General features: G+C 32.1%; 1 protein-coding gene across 2 annotated transcripts; it reads left to right on the forward strand.

Moving 5' to 3' along the window:
• The first annotated feature begins 258 nt into the window (after positions 1-258).
• Positions 259-19823, forward strand: LOC147078419 (uncharacterized). Of its 2 annotated transcripts, XM_085959354.1 has the most exons (17): positions 259-704; positions 1714-1896; positions 2975-3155; positions 3627-3779; positions 4028-4133; positions 4212-4466; positions 5074-5532; positions 7340-7510; positions 9142-9293; positions 9451-9572; positions 12506-12712; positions 15002-15133; positions 15524-15758; positions 16243-16392; positions 17119-17282; positions 17907-18848; positions 19468-19823. In XM_085959354.1, exons 6-17 carry the CDS (start codon positions 4320-4322, stop codon positions 19515-19517), a joined length of 2931 nt encoding a protein of 976 aa, XP_085815480.1. In that variant the 5' UTR covers positions 259-704; positions 1714-1896; positions 2975-3155; positions 3627-3779; positions 4028-4133; positions 4212-4319; the 3' UTR covers positions 19518-19823. The 2 variants fall into 2 exon arrangements, with proteins under 2 accessions (XP_085815480.1, XP_085815473.1); XM_085959347.1 differs by lacking the exon at positions 4028-4133.
• Positions 19824-22098: the final 2275 nt, after the last annotated feature.

A 22098-nucleotide genomic window follows, 5' to 3' on the forward strand; every position in this document is an offset into this window, starting at 1 on the left:
TTGATGTTATACACTTCTAAATTGACATAAAAAGCATTGTAACTCTACCCAAGAGCGCCATTTTACCCATTAATATCATCATTGTTTACAATATTATTAGTTATTGTTATTCTTATTAGTTTTATTAAATCATATCTAATAAACCACATTTTTCAAAATCTACTGATATTTTATGAAATCTACTGAATTTTTTGTCAAAATCTACTGAAATTTTAAATTTTGACTTGGCAGCACTGTTTTTGTCTATCTAATATCTATGCTAAACGTCAATAAACTTCAGTTTGATACTGGCGTTTTATGTTTGTTATTATATCTTATTAAAATTACTACACTCTTAAAATGGTCAAGTGTGCAGTATTTGGCTGTAAAACTGGTAACAACAAATAATTGATTGTTAATAAAAACGTAGACGTACACCCTCATTGCTTTTTTGCTTTTCCAAGAGATCTTCAACTTCAAAAACAGTGGGTACATTTTTGTGGACGAAAATACAATTTTAACATTACAACATCAAAAATTTGTTCGAAACATTTTAAAAGCAATGTTTTGATCAGAGACTTGAAAGCTGAATTTCTTAATTTGCCACTAACAAAGTTGAAGTCACGTGCAATTCCTACAAAATTCGGACCAAGAATTAAGGCACCCATGTCTTTTAACCGAGAACGGCAGCTTCAAACGAGAAAACATAGGAAAAACTTGGATGAGTAAGTAAACTGTTTGTTAGAGTAAATTATTTAATGTAAATGTATACTTAAAAGCGAGTATTCTCGCTCTATAATGGCCGTGATCGACAGGCCGCACATACAAAATTTGCGAGTTATCTCGTCCGACTTTAAACTCAAATTACTAGCCAATGTCGATTGATTTGTATAATTTAAATTCTAAAAAATTAAATATACAGTGCCATCTGTTTGAATAATTATGAAATACTAAGCCACAAATTATCGGTATTACAGCGATTTTAGTAAGAGAACATGTGTCGTTAAAAATCTTCGGGCTGTCAGATACTGCCATAGTAATATCGTGAGGCATAGAAAAGGTTTGCTATCGATATGATTTGGTGAAATGGAGTTTAGGTTATGTTTATTTTGTTCTGATTGAAAGTTGTAATCATTAACAACACTCTATTTTAGAAATTTTCATTTCATTACATTATCATCATCATCAGCCTGGGTCGATCCACTGCTGGATGAAGGCCTCCCCTAGCTCTTTCCACTTTTCTTAGTCCCTAGTTCTTCGCTGCCATGGACATCCATTGAACATTATGAGTTTGTCTATCCAGCAGATATAAACGCGTCTAGTGCTCCTTGGATACCACTGTTTGACGGCATTTGTCTAGTGGTTGTTCATTTGCAGAGTGACATTCCGGTCCATTGCCATTTCACCTGCTTGATGACTTCTATCACATCGCATAGTCTTATCTGCCTTTGGTTTCTTTTCTAGTCTTTCTGCGTTATGCCCAACATACTCTTTTCCATGCCACATTGCCCTACTTGTAATTTTTTGATTTCTCTTACAATAGGGGTCTATGTTTCACATGCATACATTGGTTAACGCTCCATGCCAATTTGGTTCTGTGAGCCATCTCATCAGACATACCACCGTCAGTTGACATTTGTTACTGAGGTAGACATACTTAGTTGTTGATCCGCCCCATCTGATTACATTCATTTCATGTATGTTGTAGTAATATTTTGGATTTTTTTATTGCAGTGTCAATAATACTGTTGGGTCAGTACCGCTAATTATTACTGTTGGAACAGCATTAGCGGTCAATGACAGTACTATACCAGCAGTTACTGATAGAGCACTAATTGAAGTGATAGAAAAAGAAAATGTCATTGAAACGGACATGAATGTAACTACCGGACATCCAAGTTTAAACGAATTGGAAAGGTGAGATTGCTTATTTGTCTATGAATGCCATCCATATACGTGTAGGAGTGGTCGATGGTGTGATAGATGAAAGACGATCGTGGTTATTCGTGATGATGGAGAAGTGAGAGTTTATTTATGGTTACACAAGTACAAGGGTACAATCGGTACAATATAACAGAGGTAGGTGTTATTTTCCGAGGCACTAAGTTCTCTAGCAAGATACGCGTTTATCAAGTGAATATTGCGGAGAGACTGACTTGTTTCCTCCCGACAGCCTTTTGAACCTGCCACGATGGAAAATGCTTACCTCAGTATCTCAGCCATTTGGTGAGAAAATATAATAAACGTTTAATGAATATCACTAAGGTAAACAAAGTGCTTACTAAGTAGTAATTCGATTGTGAAAAATGTATACAAAGAAATTACACATACTAAACAATAATTATTTTAACTAATTAATTAACATTAATTTGAAAGTGATTCATATGTGACACAGAACCATTGATAGCCACATACTTATACAATAGATGTAATGGTTTTTCCATTAGGTACTGTCTTATTACTTATTCAAGTAGGTACTTTAATCATATAAATTGATTTGGAGCATATTGTGTCAACGCGTTCTTTCACCTTTTCGAGAATGTTCCTATTCTCTTGAACTTACAATCTTTTTGTTTATTGAGTTGGCTGAGACATTATTTGAATGGGTGTAAACAAGAAAAAATACAAACCAACAAAAAATTAGAATCGCGTTGTGTAATCTTAGTCTTGGACATGTCATGCTGTGACATATTGTCTATAACCCATATTCGGCATGTCAAATGCACACATGCATTTGGAATTCATTTAATTGGTAGCCATACCATTGAATTGAATGTGTCAATGCAAATAAATTGAATTGAATATTTCAGACGTAAAATGTGGGAAATAAAAACATAAAACTGGGAAAAAAATATACTAAAAAGAAATGAAATTGGAGATATTACATGCAAATAGCGAATAAACATGAATTCCGGGCACATACAGACGGGATTTCACTGTATTATGCATAAATCATCAAGATTTTAGCTGATTTTTAATTTGTGTATTTTTTCAGATGTCAGACTGATATAATAAACAAATTAGCTATGAAATCAAATGATCCCCTGAATAAAAGCAACATTTGCAGAGGCTGTCTTACTGAACATGATATATTGCTGTCAATTTTCGATCGCAGAAATGACGTATCAGAGCCATTAAAATATAATGAGATGATAATGAATTTCTCCAACACAAAAGTGAGTTTATAAAATAATGCTATATGAGCCATTCCGCCATCGAAGCGCCATATATTATTCAAGTGTTACGAACCGTGCACGCCACATGGACGTGCTTAAACACGTGCAATTTTAACATAATAATTATGAAAAAGATATGATATGCGATTTATGCTTTAAAGATTTTTCAGCAGATGGTTGAACATGCATTCTTAAAAAAAATACTAATATTTAATATACTTTAATATAATAGTATAAATTAGTAATATACTTAAAATTATTACTTTTATATATATTTGGCGGCTCTCGTGGTGCAGTACGTAAGACGCTGGCCTTCCATCTCAGAGTTCAGGGTTCGATTCCCGATGAGGATTACAATTCCTTAAGCCTGGGTGTTTTACTACTATTATTGGGCTTCACAGCCTGTTGTGGTGTTTAATAAAGAAACTAATAATATTACTTGTGTTTAATATAATATGTTTATGGTTATAGATTAATGAAAACGATGCTTTGCCTTCTAAAATCTGTAACATTTGCATACAGAAAACAATTATGGCTTACTCATTTATGCTACAAGTACAGGCATCTGAACAAACTCTTAGGAATTACCTAGAACAGTCAAAAAGTGATATACCACAGGATGTAGTAAGTTTATTTTGCAATTAACTATTTTATTAATATCTACGAAAAATATAAAATTCTATTTGATGACTTGATTGTTTGTAACAGGACTTTTTAAAGATTATATTCCAATAAATATATTTTTTTACAATGGGAATGGTTTCCGAACTTTGGTTGTTAACTCCTGTTTTGTATTTGTATTGAGCAGTAATAGTTGTAACATGATATAAACTCGAAAATATTGTTTTTTAATGTACGTATGGACCTTATAGGTTGAACAAGTGGCTTACATCCATTTCTCATAAAAAACAAAACCTGTTAGTACAATCTCCACCATGGACGGCCATATCATGATCCTCTTGGTTTGAACATGGTGAAGTAAGTAAGTAAGTAACTTGGACATATTCATTATTAAGTTAAATCTGCATTTTTATATCCTTTTTATTATTACTACAGGCACAAGAATCTGGTTTAATATATTTAATAGACGCTGGTGAAAAATCTGAATCAATAATAATTAATGAAGCATCAGGAATTGATGATGGAATTATTGAAAAACAAGAAATGTCTGATACGCAAAATGAAAACATAATATCAGATTCAGATTTAGATTTTGACACGGATATAGAAAAAAAATATGCAATTAGAAAGAAAAAACTCAGAGAAATAAAACGTGCATATAGAAACCAAATGAAGAGTAAAAAATCTAAGGTTTGTATAATTTATGTATTATTTATAAATCCTCTAGTGGGCATTGTCAGCTGATGACAAATTGTTCTTACATGAGATACCATTTATAATAATAGTACTATTATAAATGTGTACAATTGTAATTTTTTTCATCAATATTTTATTCCATCAATATTCTGTACATAACTAGAAATGTTTTTAAAAAAATAATTTGTACACATTTTAATGCTGTGTGTGCTTGATGTATTGGTTTTATGAATATATTTTTATTTTAATACATTGACTACTGCGTGTATAGATACGTTTGCAAGATATCTGTAATCTTCCGAGTCACCGACACTACGGTGTTTCTACTTCACCTGCACTTCATTGATTGTCAGAAACCAATGGTGTTTATGCACAGGGTATTCAGAAAGATTCTTGGCAATGGCAAATGAAAATGGCCTTCCATGCTGCACAAAATTTTTAATGAGTTGGAATCTGTCAAATATATAAAAACCCCAAAAACTTTGTTTCAAATTAATTTTTGTATGTATCAATCTGATCACCTTACAAAGCAGAGTGGAAAAGAAATTCTATAATTTTTAAACTGTACCTCAGTATAATACGAAATTTGTTTTATTTTTAGCGTGATAGAAATAGTAAAATGTTACCAAAGACTGGAACAGACAATCAGTGCCAGATATGTGAGAAACACTTTCCAGACCCTGTCAGTCTCAAAGAACACTTCATATTTTGTATCAATAATTCTACAATTGTTATGGATGCCTCGGAGACTTCTGTCCATGAAGCAGAGATCATCACCAGCCTGGGCTCATGCTCAGAATGCAATGTCAAATTTGAAACTTCCGCAGAGCTGGAGTTGCACAAGAAAACAATTCACTACTTAAGTTCACTTCCTACTGTCAAAGCTCTATCTGGTAAAAATATTTATAAAATGGTGCAGCCCGCGATCAGAAATTCCAAACGCTTACAAGAAAGAGAAGAGAATCCAAAATGTTTGGAATCGTCGATAGCCAAAGAGAATATTAAGAATTTAAATTGTGATATCTGTGGTTCTCTTTTTGATTCGCAAGAATCTTTCAAGGTATGATACTTGTAGATTCTTTTAGCATAATCATATGAGTAAATACATAATATCAATGAGTCACTATCTAATTTCTAAAATCTATCTAAACTAATTTGGTGGGTACATATTCTGTGATTCTTGTATGAAATCTTGGATTTTGTACCTGTTACATGCGAGTAAACAAACCGATCAATATAAGAATGCTTATCTATAGTCAATAAAGTGACTGATAAAAGGGATATGAAATTAGATGTACATTACTATACAATCACATTAGAATGAATACATTTTTGTATACATACATGATAAACTACCAATGTTTGATTGATTTACCAATTGTTCTAATATGTTTTCTTCTCTTTTTGTACATAAATTTGTTCATCATTCGATCTGAACAAATTCACCTGCTTACTATATATTTTCACCTTAAATTTTTACTTAACCCTTAGACTGCGTATGGCATGTAAACATGCCATAGACTTTATCTCGTATTTTTGACCAAACTAGAAGAGACACTTGTGGATAATATGCTTTAAAAATTAGTTCAAACCTTTAGGTAGACATATCAGGCAACAGATCATAAAAATGTCAAGTAAAACACAAGGAAATATATTTTTGAAAAGAACACTCGTTATTCAGTCGTTTGAATCGCGCGCCATTGCGAAGACGGGTGTACTAGTTGCGTCACCAGGGTTATCAAAACAAAACATTGGTCATGCATCGAAAAGTGTGCATCGATAATATTTTTATTTACCTTTTAATTAATTATTATGATTACGTTAGTGTTATGTATTTTTTCTTAGTGATTTGTGATCTCGATAGAAACATTTTGAAGATTTGTTTTTAGTATTTTTTGTCATTATAAATATAAGTGAAATAATTATTTCACCCACCAAAATGTCACTACCACATAATATTATCGAAGAAATAATGCTGGAAAATATTTAATCGATGCACAGCTCTCCAGTAAATTTGTTTGGCTTTGTTCATTGTTCTATATTTGATATTTACATTATTATAATGGGTAATAATTTTTATTTTTATGTGCCACGAAACTGTGTTAGCTCTGTTCACATGCTCATATTATGCCTGGCGATTATTCGACAGGCCCTTTGTACAATGAAAAAGCCGACGGCGCCTCATAAATTATATTATATTAATATTTTAGCAGTGCGGTAATTATTTTTAGTGTTTTATTCTCCAAAACATCCTAATGAATAAGTGGATGACAATATTTTATGGCGACGAAAATAAATATAGGTTCAGAATTTCAAACGGTAATAAAATTTGAGTTTACGACTTACTAAATGCGATAAGCGATAACCCACTGATTATTCCACAAGTGATTTAGTAATATATCTGTCATAGACCGTAACCAACTACGGCAGCATGTACTCAGCACAGCCCTGTGTATGACAAATACAAACGCGGCGAATTGCTCGGTAGTATGTGTTGAAACCGTCTATGTGAAGAGTGGACGGCCGCCATTTTGAACGCGCGGTCAAAGTTTGGATATTTTTTAGCGTCTTCACTTTCTTCGATTTATTTTAGTGAGAATGTAACGAATATAGTTTATTTCTTGGTGCATTTGGAATAACTGATATATAGTTCATCTAGTAATCTATTTTTTAATTTTGGAATCGATCTGTTTTAGCTGTAGTGACCTTTTTAACAGATCACTTGACTGAAAATAATTTCCCGCGAAAATGGCTCGCAGCGAAAGGGTTAATATTACATTCTTAGAAAAATTACTTTATTATATTAATTGTTTTTGTTATAAATATTACAAATATTTCTGGTTTATTTTAAACGATTTCTCTTTTAGGATCATCTTATTTTGCATACACACCTTGGAGAGGCAGTTTGCGTTTATTGTTTAGATAAATTTGAAGGCAAATCTGAATTGATAGCCCACGTTAGACTGAAGCATAATCCTAAGAAATCATTTCGTTGCAATTACTGTGCCAGTCATTGCAAAAGTGAGGCATCCTTAGAGGTAAATATTTGAAAACACATCTTTATTAGCTATTATCTACATACATTTTTGTGCATCAAACGGTTGGTTTTAACATTAATTTATTTTTTCTATCGTATTTTATTTTCAAATTAAAACAATATTCCTATATCTATTAAATGATAAACCCCTTTCTGCAATAAATATTTGGAAAATAAAATTGGATTAGTAAATATTTATTTATATCACTCTAATGTTCTAAACTCTTGGTGTCTGTAAATTATTTTGTTATATTAACGTTTTTTGTTGTAGATTTGTGTATTACACATTTACACATGTTACATGTCTATGTACATACTTTTTGTTAGATTTAGACCTTGTATGTATTGTGTAACTCATCATTTTTTGTTATTATGTAGACGCCTCATATTATCTATGTTTATGTTTTTTTAAGTTTACAGAGTGGACTCATCTTTAAAATTAAATACCTTATTTATTTAAATTATCTATTTTTTTTTTTAAAAACGTTTACTTTGATGAGACTAAGAAACATAATCAACGATTGATTCCTTTCGAGTTTTTTGTTAATTTCTTCATAAATGATGCAAACAATTGATCGACTTTTGTTTGACTTCAATTTTTTTGAATTTTCTAAGAATTTTGGTATGATTTTTTTTATTTTCATATGGTTGGTAATTTAAAATTGACACTAACAGTAAAGAATCCCTTATCAAATGTGCGTGTAGTATTAAGCCTAGTTCAGACCAAAAAGTTCTGTATATGAACAATGCTTTCTATTCGCAATGTAAAGCAAAAATATGTAGATATTTGTCTCAGAACAATATTAAATGTTCAGAAACAAATTTGATACAACTTTCGAACAGTTCATATACAATCTTCAACGTTCAAGGAACAGATGTATCTTGGACTGAATTAGGCATTAAGTTAAGTGTATTTTATTATGTACATAGTTAGAATTGTGGAGTATAGTGCTTTAAAACTAACATTCTCATTTATTATTAATTGAAATTGAATTAAAATTCTGCTAATAACTTAGTCTGATAACCCCAAAGATGCTGAAGAAACCCCTCACTATATAGACGGAGAAATATAATTAATATAATATGTAGGAGAACCTGAAAAAAGTTACTAAACTACTAATAAATTTAGCTGTAAACCAAAATAAACTCTTAAACTTGAATTTTTTATGATTTGATGGTGACCCATTATTATATTTCGAGTGCTTAAAGTCAGACAACGTTATCTACAAAAAAGGGTTTTTTTTTTTTTTTGAGATAACGTTATTTTACATTTATGGCTACATGATAGTCAAACAACGTTATGTCAATCTTTTCTAATTTCTTATTAAATCGTCAGTAAAGTTTCACGCTAACTACATAAGTTACCCTTGTTTTCATACTTTTTGAAAACTATCCCTATAAATTTTGACATCATGATAAGCAAGATAAATGTACAATACACAATAAATTATAAAATATTAACATTAGGTTTTAAATAAACATTTCCCTTTTTGAGTTACAAGAATCTAAAATAACGATTTTTGGCTCTCCTGTAAAGTTGCACTTTTGTAGATAGTGTTGTCTGACACTAAGCCCTCGATTTAGATTAGTGATTCTCAAAGGAATATCTTTCAATCATTTTTCTCATTTCAGGTTCACATTAGAGCCAAACATACGAGAGAGCGCGTCTTGCAATGCCCGATATGCCCTAAGCGTTTTGTAGAAGTTAAAGATTTGAATCGACATAGGATAGCTCATCAGGCAAAGTTTCCTTGTCCTATATGTGAAAAAACATTTACATTTAAGTAAGTAGTAACTTAATCCTTCAATTTAAATGAAACAACAGCCTATTGCATTCATTTTCAGGTTTTGTGAAAACTGAAAATGCACAAAGTATTCCAAACAACCTAACCTTTTGTCAACTTATTATAATGGAGTTATTTATCTTCTTCATATTTTCAGGTCAAGTCTTAAGATTCACATCCCAAAGCATTCTCGAGTGGGCACTAAATCTTGTCTGGAATGTACTCGTACTTTCAAGGACGAATTTCAGCTGGAACGACATGTCAGAGTTATGCATTCAGGTAAATAAATCTACTATTTTAAATTTATTAATTATTTTAAAGAATGACACAACTATGGTTGGTACATAGATCTACATAAACTACCTAGGCCAATGACGTGTCGCACTCTGGACCACATGTTTACAGCTACATATCGACTGTAAAAAGGAAAAAGGGCATAATCCACACAAAGCAAATTTTATAGGAGGAGCAAAAAACGTTTTTTCAATGATTTTCTGTCAAAATCAAAATAAAAAATATACACAGACTTAAAGTGCATAATGATTAATAATTTGGTGTATTATTTTCCCAATCTGACATTAATTACGTAAGTTATTAGAGAAAAACCGATAAAAATGATGGTAACATCCTTTTTCCTTACCAATTTCAAATGTCGTATTCATAAAATACAGTGGACTTACGCAGCAAATAGCCTTTTTTCACACTTATTTTAAATTAAATTCTTGGGAATGTATTTCTTTATAGTGTTTCACTAGGTGTTTATTTGATATTTTTTCATTTCCTATGGTTTAATTACCGTAAAACCCCCTAACTTCGCCAAGTGTCCCTAACTTCACCTAAATCAATTAAACACTAAAAACTCATGTTTTTACTATTGCAGCACTTTAAGTCACTGAGGCAATTTTAAAGATAATATTCGTCCTGTCACCACACAATTTTCAAACCGCCATTATTTTCGCCGTGTTTGTGTTAGTACCGTTTTTTCGAGTCCGGTTTGAAGAGATTTTTTCGGAATACCTCTGAACTTTTGCTGATTTCTACGAATCTTGTAGAGGTAGGTTCTTCATATTTTTAATATAATATAGTGATATAGTCTGCTTGCCAAATGTAACGTGCGATTTCCGATATTTATAATAAAACATCAATTATTTGAGTATGCAATGTCAGGCTATGTTTTTTGAACTACTTGTTCCTACACTTCCCCTGGCTTTAGGGTTGTCACAAAAAAACGATTTTCTTGAAATAAATGTGTTTTTTTTATTTTTATTGTTTTTAGACTAAAAACTATTCATCACTTTGAATCACCAGTTAACAATTTTTCTCATATTTCCTTTATTAAAAATTTACTATGTAAATCAACACATAAAAATGATACTATAATGCTTTGGGTTTTGGCAGCCCTAGCGTAAATTGGTAGGTTGTATGAAACAGTCATTGAAGTGATTCCTATCTTCGCCAACGTAGATATTTCTTTAAAATATGTCAAATTGTCTCTAGCATAAGACCTGAATTTGCTTAAGGCTATTTTTTAATAGATTTCATGAGTATCCATAGACAATATTTTTTTATTGTACCTACTAAAACACATTAGGCGAAGTTAGGGAATCGTGCCGTAACTTCGTCTATATAAAAAATAGTGATTTATTGTATTATTTAGTATGAAAAGGGTATTACTTCAATATAAATAAAATTAAACACTATCATTGTGCATTACATAAGATCTATAAGACTTCATATTGGTGGATATTTTGGTGGCAAAACGACTTTCTGTTAAAAAACCGGGCGAAGTTAGGGGGTTTTACGGTATATTAAGTTTAAAAATAAACCATAAATGACACATAATCATTACATAATAGTAATAATTATAATAGTAAATATAGCAAATATTTTATTATATATAGATAGACATAGTATATTGATTCAAGCTAATCTTAGTTATTTACAATAATTATTACAAATAACCAATATTTGCGGATGTATTTGGTTCTTGACAATCACTTGTCACTTTGATCAGTGGCTCCTGACAACAAATTAAAACAAAACGCATTTTACTCGAGATTTATTTTATTACTATAAATAATACGGTGCATAATTATAATTTTTGTCCATTACAATGATTTTAATCGTAAATATAAGCGTACATAGAACCAAGTTCAGTTTAGAATTGTGTTTGACACGCCACATAACCTATAAACCGCACGGCGGTGTTTGAAGTAAATATAGCAAATATTTTATTAATTTTATCATCTAATATGAACAACAGATCATTAACAAATGATTAAGACACAATATAAGTTGTAACATAATGTTTTATAACAATTTACAGAGAATTAACGATGACGCTTCACTTGTGCGGCATAAAAATTTCAAGGCGTAATTTTAAGGTCTTACCATTTTTCTTTGTGTTGTTTATTCCATCCATGTTAACACCTCACATTTTAAGAATATTTTAACTTATTTCTATTGCCATTTTCACTGGATTAGTATACTTTAAATGAATTTTAATGGAGAGAGTGTCGAAAAACGTGTTGGACTGTCAAACGAGCGAGCGAAACTATTAGGTGGCTTAATCTTCATTATGGTTCATACCTGAGCCAGCCGGCCGTCAGCTTTTAGTAAAACTGCCATTATCCTCATACATTTACGGATTAAGTTGCTTACCGCCCTTTTCCTTACCACAAAAGATTGCTTAAACGACTTATAATGTCATTGACGTGGTTTGAGCCCCTTTTCCTGGACGTAAAATTCACACGCCCTTCATTTCTAAAAACTAAAAGCTAAATTTTTATAATAATTCGTCATTTGCAGCTTAAATCCTTTGGGCATACCATGTATTGAGTTGAATACTTTGCTAATAACAAATAAAACCCACTTTGCAAAAACTGAGGCTTACGCCCCTTTTCCTTTCCACAGTCGATATGTTAAGCGGCTTTTATTTTGTGAAAATTGTCCCTTTTACCTTGTGCTAGATTGACCAGAACGTTTGGGTTTCACATTGGTTCTACAATTCTTTCGAATGCCAAACGTAACACATATACCATAGATTTCTCACTTCTGCCCTAGTACCTACATTTATCGACATATTCATGCATGATCAATGGTAAGTGTTGGCTCCACATTATGTGCAGATAGAATGAGATGTGATTATTCAGTGACTGACATCAATATTTTTATTGAAATAATTTAACTGTTTACTACTTTTGTTTTTGCAGGCGAAACCCATGAGTGTCCGCAGTGTCTGAAAGTATTTTCTCACATCTCCCGTCTCACACAACACCAGCTAAGCCACAAGAGCGAAGAGCAACGCCGCTTCAAGTGCTCCCACTGTCCCAAGAGATTCAACCATATTCACCATTTGAGGAACCACGAGAGGATTCACACTGGTGCAAGGCCTTTCCTTTGCAGCATATGCGGCAGAAGTGAGTGCATTATGTCTCCTTTATTTATTCAGAAATAAGAGTTACGGCATATCAATGATTATGCAGCGTGCTGCAATATCTAGTAACAGTAAAAGGACATGTAGAAAATATGTAATACTTGTAAATAGTGAAAAACATGCTATACGCAAAAAAAAACTTGTTATGATTATGGAGGTAAAAAGAGTAATTATTACAGAGAAAGAAAATATTTAACCAAGAGATGAAATCAACTACTCAATAATAGTTACAAAATTTACATATTATATAATAAATACATCCACAAAAATCAAATTATGTATGTATAAAAAATATATCAATCATAATTATTACTTACTAGCTGAGCCAGCTGGCGGTCGCCAGTCTGTCTCGCTAGGTCTTGCAGACAGCTTGGCGGTGTTGGATTTTAATATAATTGTGAAGTATGCATAGATGGCGCCATAGTTTTCTCTTCGGGATGGGTTTTTTATTCACGTCAGACAGTTTGACATTTCGCTGATAGTAGTAGAATGAGGTTGCGGAATCCTTCATCCAGCAGTGGATTGATCCTAGTTGATGATGATGATGATGACGATATGAATATGAGGATAAATATAATATCACCGATTTTGATAAATACAGGAATTCAAATGACAGAAAGGAATAGAATCAGGCTAGGGAGGCCTTTATCCAGCAATGGATTGGTTAACATCGATGTTGATAAGGATGATAGAAATAGGTATAGTATCACAAATTCGTTTAACCGCTAGTAGTAGAATCAGGTTGCGGAACCCTTCATCCAGCATTGGATTGATCCTAGTTGATGATGATGATGATAACGTTATGAATATGTAGATAAATATAATATCACCGATTTTGATAAATACAGCAATTCAAATGACAGAAAGGAGTAGAATCAGGGTAGGGAGGCCTTTATCCAGCAGTGGATTGGTTCAGGTCGATGATGGTGATGACGATATGAATATGAGGATAAATATAATATCACCGATTTTGATAAATACAGCAATTCAAATGACAAAAAGCAATAGAATCAGGCTAGGGAGGCCTTTATCCAGCTGTGGATTGGTTCAGGTCGATGTTGATAACGATGATAGAAATAGGCATAATATCACAAATTTGTTTAACCGCTATTAGTAGAATCTGGTTGCGGAACCCTTCATCCAGCAGTGGATTGATCCTGGTTGATGATGATTTAAATATTATGTATATTATAACATCAATTATTGTTGAATACCTTTTAAATATTTTTGGGTTATATGAGCTAATTAAATTTATATAAGTTTCATTGGTTCAAAAATAATAATATAATAGCCATGCAAAAATTTAAAAAAAAAACAGAAAGGAACATTAACAAATTTTGAAATATTGGTCTATGGTTGATCGTCAAAATGCGCGCGGATAGCCGGATAATAAAATGAACAGTTTTAATAGAAATTCGTATAAATGTTATTGTTTATTCGATTTTAATGTGTTCAGTTATTATAACAGGATATATTATATTTAAGTGACGTTAGTTAACAAAGTGTCAGTGGAATTGTGAGAAGTTAAGAATGTAAAAGTGTATATAGATTATTATTATTATGACATCTTCCTACATCCTACTTAATAATATGAAATATCATTTCCTTTTGATTTAAAGAACAGTGTTAAAAATGACGATTGTTTGTCATACTCGTTTATAGAGACGTTAAAAATATAATGATTATTAAGTAATTAACGTAAATAATGATTACAATTACAATAATCGGTCGATACGGATATTTTTAGGTTATAGGGGTATAATTTTTGAGACGACCTTATGAATAAATATGCGAATGAAATCTCTCGGGAACATTAATAAATAAAATAAAATATGTGTATCTGTCGATTCGATTAAGAATAGTTTGTCAAAAACGCATTTTAATTTAAAATTGGGGATGATAATTAACCAGTGTTGCAAGTAAGTGAATTTTTTCCCAATCGAGTGCCCGGTCAATAAAGTCGCATGTCGCTCGAAAATGTATTGGGAAGTATAAAAAAATCACCGAAATCGACTGGAAATTAATCCAGCGGGTGTCAACTGTGAAATTATGATTTTAAACGATTCGAGAACGGATTATTTTTTTGAACCCATCGGACATGACGAATAAGGCATACAATCGTTCGCCAAAACCCGGGAAAGCTGTAGGATAATAATATATAGGAGATTATCAAATAGGCGAACCACATGAGAGATAGCACTATTTGTGTATTTTATTAGTTGTAGTAATAACGAGATCAATCATTGACAGTTTTGCATTCCATTTTTTTCAGGTTTTGTCCAATCGCATGATCTGACAGTCCATCTGAGGCAGCATGAGGCGACTAAACCATATGCGTGTCAATTGTGCGATAGAACCTTCACGCAGCCCCAAACATTAATGCGACACGTTAGGATACACACCGGTAAATAGGTTGTCAATTTAAAAAATTCTATTAGTCATATGTGGCGGTGACTTTTCATGTTCACAAAAACTTCAGAAAATATATTATTATAACACAATTTCATAACGTTTTTTTTTTAAAAGTAGAACGAATTCATGATGGCTTGTAAACGAATATAAGCGATTCGTTCAATGCACCAGGTTCATAACATTGGTTCAAGTGTATATTGATTGAAAACAATATGTGAAGTTGTCTTATCAGTGAAATTCGAAACTACAGATTATGAGGCAAGTGCTATGTTCTACAATGCATACAAAATCATCATAATATGATATATTATATTCATTATCATAATATATTATATCAGTCAATAATTAACGTTATAGTGTATAAACTTAATTATATTTCCAGGTGAAAAACCATTCATGTGCAACCTGTGCGGCAAATGTTATTCTGATAATGCTACACTTAAAAGACACCTGAAGGCACACGAAGAAATAGTGGTAGATCAAGAAGATATCAGTAATTTAAAAGTTGCGAAGACCGTAGACACTGAATCCCACACCGCAGAGATGGACGACACAAACACCGATCTCATCCAAATCACAAACAGAAAAAAAATCAATAATAGTCATTACATATGCAAGTGAGTAGAAAAATCTAGAACTTAGTAATAACTGTGGTTTATAATCCAAAAAAACGCTCAATTTCTTCAACGATTAAAAATCCTAAAATCCCATAATTTCCAAGAGCTATTGGCAGACAGAGGGGAGTGTAGACGTTTCGTGGCTATGACCTATTATTATTCTAAGTAAAATTCATGATGAACCAAGTAATAATAATCCCAGAACTCTTAGGGCTAAGACACACGACAACGCAGACACCGTTGCATACAATAAATCTAATTTAATATATTTGGAATCAAGTAAGACATGCTTTGACGCTTATGTCGTCTGCGTTGTTGTGTATCTTAGCCCTTAGGAAACTGATACTGCAAGTCAAGGAATATTTTTTGATGTTCTTTGAGTTTTGTGTTCCTGACTGTTGGCGGGAACGATAATGTAGGGAGCTCTCTTGGTAAGATGGTACTAAGTTTGAGAGACATGTTAAATATTTTTATTAATCCATAGGGTATGCGGGGAATCATTTCCGAGTGCTATAACATTGGGTGTCCATAAGCGCACTCACACTTGCAAATATATCTGTGACATTTGCAATCGTAAGTTTTCTCTGCCGAGCACACTCGAATCTCACCGAAAATCACATCCAGATGGACAGAGGTCAGTCCATACCTAATAAAATAAAATTGATAATGGTTAAATCTAAATAAGGCGAATGTTAAAAGTTCCATAGATGGTACAAATGTGTCAAACGGTCAGATTATGTATGTACAAAGTCTTTGTTAAGCAGAAATACTTCTGTAAGCATGTAACTAGTATCACCTATTCTTATAGCAAAGATCGATGACTATTTTGAACGATTTCCGTAAATAGTATCTAAATGTTTTTCAGATTTTTCGTTTAGTTATCAAATTTAATGTTGAGAAGTTATTTAAAAGACATGTCATACAATGTATAGCTTGCGTCGAATATTTATATACCAATTTGGTTTTTTGATTTAGGTACCTACTTAGAAATTAGATTGCTAAATGAATTATTGCACTTGCTGGGACTATTTTTGCAATTTATAATTAAACTGTTAATCCACAAGCTATCTGTCCAATTATGTGTCAGATTCGTCATTAGGGTGATGCCATGTGACATTAATTTGTTAAGTAAAGTAAAAAAAAAGATCATAGTTGAATTCTATTTCTTTGAGTAGTCATGTCTGTACGTTACATTTTTATCTTTTATTTCTCTATAACGAGCCTAAAATTTTCATAAAGGAAACAGAAGAAATAACATAATAATTATAGTGACAGCCTAATAGTTCTAATACATACCAGCAAAGATAACCAACTGCGAAAGTATGTAGCTGTGTATACAATATATGCTAATTTTTTTTAGGAAATTTGCTTGTTCAGAATGTGGCATGAGTTATCGCAGGCCAGAACATCTTCGGTCTCACACAAGAAGAGCTCATTCGCAAGACCGTCCTTACAGCTGTCCACACTGCCCTGCTAAATTTTGTCAGTCTGGAGAATTGAATGTTCATGTGAGAAGGCATACTGGTAATAAATTCTCAATTCTCATCATATCATATAACCAGATATTCATATAGCATAGGCTTTTAGCTAAAGTCGCATGGGTTTGACCCATACACAATTTCTGATAGTTTTAAGGGAATCGGGTCCGTTTATTGGTTGCTCTATGAGATGTTAGGGGATTAGTATGGAACGGTTTCTAAACAATAAGATTTTATATCTCTGTGATGCATTTGAGCCTAAACTGAAAGAGCTCAGCAAAAAAAATTCATACCTCATTAATTTCAATTAAGTGCATATTAGAATATAATACTTAAATCCTAACTCTGAACCAAAGTTCAGACCACAATTCTTCCAATGATGTAGAGTTTTTAAACATCCACAGGTAAAGTTATATGAAAAAATGTACATTGATTAACTTTGCGAGCCAATGTTCCTTACCCAAAAATTACCCACAAATACTTAAAATTATAAGTTTATGCTCGATGTTAGATTTCTATGAGATTTCTTCAGATGATTAATATTATGTAGTAAGGGGTAAGGGTCCAAAGACGATATTCCTATGTTACCGATAAAATCGAGTGGAGGCTGGATGTGTGATTTAGCTATAATGATTGAATAAATATTTTGTTCTGTTTCGCATGTTTCCAGGGGAAAAACCTTATGTATGTACTTACTGCCGTAAAGCATTTGCGGCGTCTACAGCTCTCACACTTCACGTTCGGACTCATACTGGTGAAAAACCCTACAGATGTTCAATATGCTCGCGTGGCTTCAGTACTTCCACAGGAATGATTGGTCACATGAAAACGCATGTGCCCAAGTTCAAGGAGTATACTCACGATGATACAAACACATTGGCACGAGCCAAAATTGACAACTATCCGCCAATGGATTTAGTGAATAAGTCAGTTATAAAAGAGCAAATTACAAGTGTCAGTAAAAGTGTCAATATTTCTAATGAGGATACTGTCAGTACGGTGGAATCAAGAGGTGAATTTTTGCAAAAGAAGATTTATTTGGTTAATGAGAATGATGAAGTTACAGTGATGGAAACAGTTGCAAGTTATGATGAAGGTTTGAATCAATACATCGATACTGATAATCATGTCGATGATATTATCGATACCACAGAATACAATAATATCAAATCTCACGGAAATATGCCGAGCGATTTAGGCTTACCAGGAAGCAATATAAGAGAGAAGAATGATGCAATGAGAAGTTATAATATTTTGAGATCCGTAGATGGTAAATTCACCTTGCATTTACCGGGAAATATGAGACTTAACGATGGAGACAGTTTAAAAATTGACATGGGTAATAATATGGACTTGGGAGACGGTACACACATTTTGCAACTCGATCAACCGTTGGAGCTAGCTGGAGATCTGACCGTTGCGAACCCTGATGGTGTTGCGTGCGATGAAAATGTGACAAAACAAGTTGACGTAATATCGAGTATCAATTTTGAATACATGAAGTACGCAAATGAAAGGAATGAATTGCAATTAAAAGAACTGGCTAATTTTAATCGATATATGACGGGCAGGAAGAATAAAGCGGAGAAAAAAGCGATACACTCTGATAGAGGTTAGTTTGCCATTTGTTTTTTGTATTGTAAGAGATTTTAGACCTTTTTATTATAGGTCCGGTCCATTCATAATCCATCAGATATGGGTAACATTTGATGTGATCATTTTCAGTCTTCATATTATTTATTGACATTGTATATCTACTATTTCTATTTACTCTATCGAAACTATGATACACATCTTCAGTCTCATCATACCCTGGATGGAATTTCCAGGATGACTAATTTTGGTAGTTTCTATCGAATCCAAAAAATATTGTATCGTCAATAATCTCACACGAAATTAAATACTGCTCCGTGGTATCAAGTAAACTTACCAATAAAGGGACATGTTTCCAGATTTACCAGAAGGTAATTCATATAATTAAATGCAAAACAAATGCTACTAATAATGAAACTGATGATGAGTACATCATTTTTGGCTATTTGGGAATACATATTATATTTTTTATACCATTCTAAAGTACTCAATTCTAATAGAATATTTTGGTGTTTTTATTTAGGAGAAAATGCGTTAAGCTGAATGAATCTGAAAGAATTCTTGCATGTTACTAGGTTTACTGTTGAACTCATCTATATGTCACCATTGTTTATACAATATTATATTTATTTTTGCAGGCACAGAGAAGAATACCAACCATCTGCCACCGACCGCAACCTTTCTTTGAAAGTTTCACAAGTCATTTCAAATACATTAGCCAGAAAATTGTATCATATTATTAGACTCACTTATTCATGTTATTTTACTTTTTATGTATGTCGTAAATATTTTCAAATCTTATTAAGTAATAATTAATTTCTGTGTGGTTTCGATTTTAGTAAATTCTTTTTCGCCATTACTTAGAATTTTAAATGATTTTTGCATTAGAAAATGTAATAAAATTTGTTGTATGTCCTTAATGCAAGAATGTTTTGTATATTTGAATAATTTACTATATAAATAAAGCCAAATACATAATAGTATGTACATACTCATTCTGTTATTATTTGAAAATTGGATGAAGGCAGACAGAAACCGATTCATAATATAGGATGGGTCATGTTAAAAGAATGTTTATAGGACACCCAAAATAATGACGAAGTGGGTGAGTACGTTGAGAGAGAAAGTGAGGGGTAGGTACTAGAGGTGAGTTGGAAATACTGTCATCAGTTTGTGTACTCAAGTTTCGGATGAAACTACCCATACTCAGTATGTGTGGCCTAATAAACTTATTCCAAAAAACTTGAGATGATATCATCGCGAGTCGCTGTTCTGTGCACTCGCTAGTTGGTAGACTTTCAACACTATTGACATTAAATGCGCGCAAACGAAATAACACTTGAATATATGTAGGTATATTTTAATTTATTAGTCTATTGCGTTTGAATGTTTGAATAATAGGTCATACATTTTGTGTCGCAGCACAGTGGTGAGATGACGCACAGGCTTAAGCTTGTTATACGACCGCTTAAAACATGTTTAAAATTAAAAAAAATCACTGCTATTCATTTTTGTTAACAAGAATATTGTAACCTAACAGAAAAACAACTCATAAATTTAAAATGTGTTTAAAATTTTTATAATAAATGGGACTTTTCGAGAAGCGGAGCTCAGCGTATTTTTAGTGATTCTATTGAAGCCGATACACAGTCTGAGTTCCCTGAGCTGATACGTATTTATACTAATATGGAGTTGGTTTTAGTTTCAGTTGAGTATGAAACTTTTGTCGCATACGCACGCCAAACGTTCTATATAGTATTCCAAATACTAGTAAGTATTTTGGAACAAGTTTCTATACCTACTAAGTATTTTTTATTACTGGTAGTAAGTATACTTAGTCTTCAGAATCGACCAGTTTTCCCATCTCTAGTAGGTACACCAGTGGGTCTATTCTATGCTTATCGACCGCTAAAGTGATAAAGTGAAAAATATTATCAAACTTAGGGTAGGTTTGTATCAAAATATTAGCACTTATTGTAACAATTACACGAAGCCGGTTTTTATTGTTGCAATAAGTGCTATATTTTAACAGCACCTATCTTGCTGCTGTTAAAATATCGCACTTATTGCAACAATAAAAACCGGCTTCGTGTAATTGTTACAATAAGTGCTAATATTTTGATACAAACATACCCTAAGTTTGATACTATTTATCAATTTAGTGTTCGATAAGTATAGAATAGACCCACAGATGAGAGATGGGCTGATTGTGCATAGGATCTGGCACTGTTGGATCTCTATCTCTAAAACTATGAGCTGGAGAAGTGTGGCATAAGAGGAGGAGAACAGATATTTTGGTTTCTAACTACCTTACAGAATTGATCTACCTATTTTTAATATTTACGCAAGAGGAATTCCAAACCTATTTGTGCTTCGAGCCTCTATATACCTCTAATCGCCATAGGTTCTGGTAGATAAAAATATTCTAACACTATTTAGGCTACTGGAATAGTGATATTCAGAGATAATACATAATACAAGTACATAGAACTACAGAATCAAGAATATCAGCAAAAACAACCTAATTTGGTTTAGGTAAATTTTCCATCCATATCCTCAATTTTAACATTTCAGACTATTGTAAGTGGTCATAACTAATTGTGTCCTTTGGATCATTATTATTGGAATTCAATTATTTTTACAGACCCTACGAATTTGGGGTATTTCAAATAACTTATAGCAGTGGCGAAGGGTGGAGGTAGTCTGTTAAGGCGAAGTCTTCACTGATCCTTTTTTAAAGAGGCACCTAGCGGAAAAATACGAAGCGCAATTTGAGACATTTTTTTGATAATTTACAATTTCAACTGTATTAATGAATAAATATGTATCTGAAAACATTAAAAATAAAAATATTTTTTATTTTAAGTCAAAGACAAACTTACAATTGTAAAAAATGTAATAAAATGTGAATTTGTTCTATCGGTCCGCACCCTATTATTACATATATTTTATGGTCATATTTATTATAAAAATTTAGTTTATTAAGTTTTCTAAGCATCACCTAAGAGATTTTTGACAAATTCATAGTTTTAATATTTTTTATATCTATTTTAAAAAACATCGATTTTTATAAAAAATATAAATGTATATAACTTGAAATCCTTTTCATTTATATTAATATAAATATTTTATTTATATTTATAAAAATAATTGATTTGATATTAATAAAAAGGATTTCAAGTCATACACATTTATATTTTTTATAAAAATCGATGTTTTTTAAAATAGATATAAAAAATATTAAAACTATGAATTTGTCAAAAATCTCT

The sequence above is a fragment of the Rhyacophila brunnea genome, unplaced genomic scaffold (assembly GCF_057557595.1).
Source record: "Rhyacophila brunnea isolate RB1 unplaced genomic scaffold, BYU_Rbru_1.0 scaffold_11, whole genome shotgun sequence".
Classification (NCBI taxonomy): domain Eukaryota; kingdom Metazoa; phylum Arthropoda; class Insecta; order Trichoptera; family Rhyacophilidae; genus Rhyacophila; species Rhyacophila brunnea.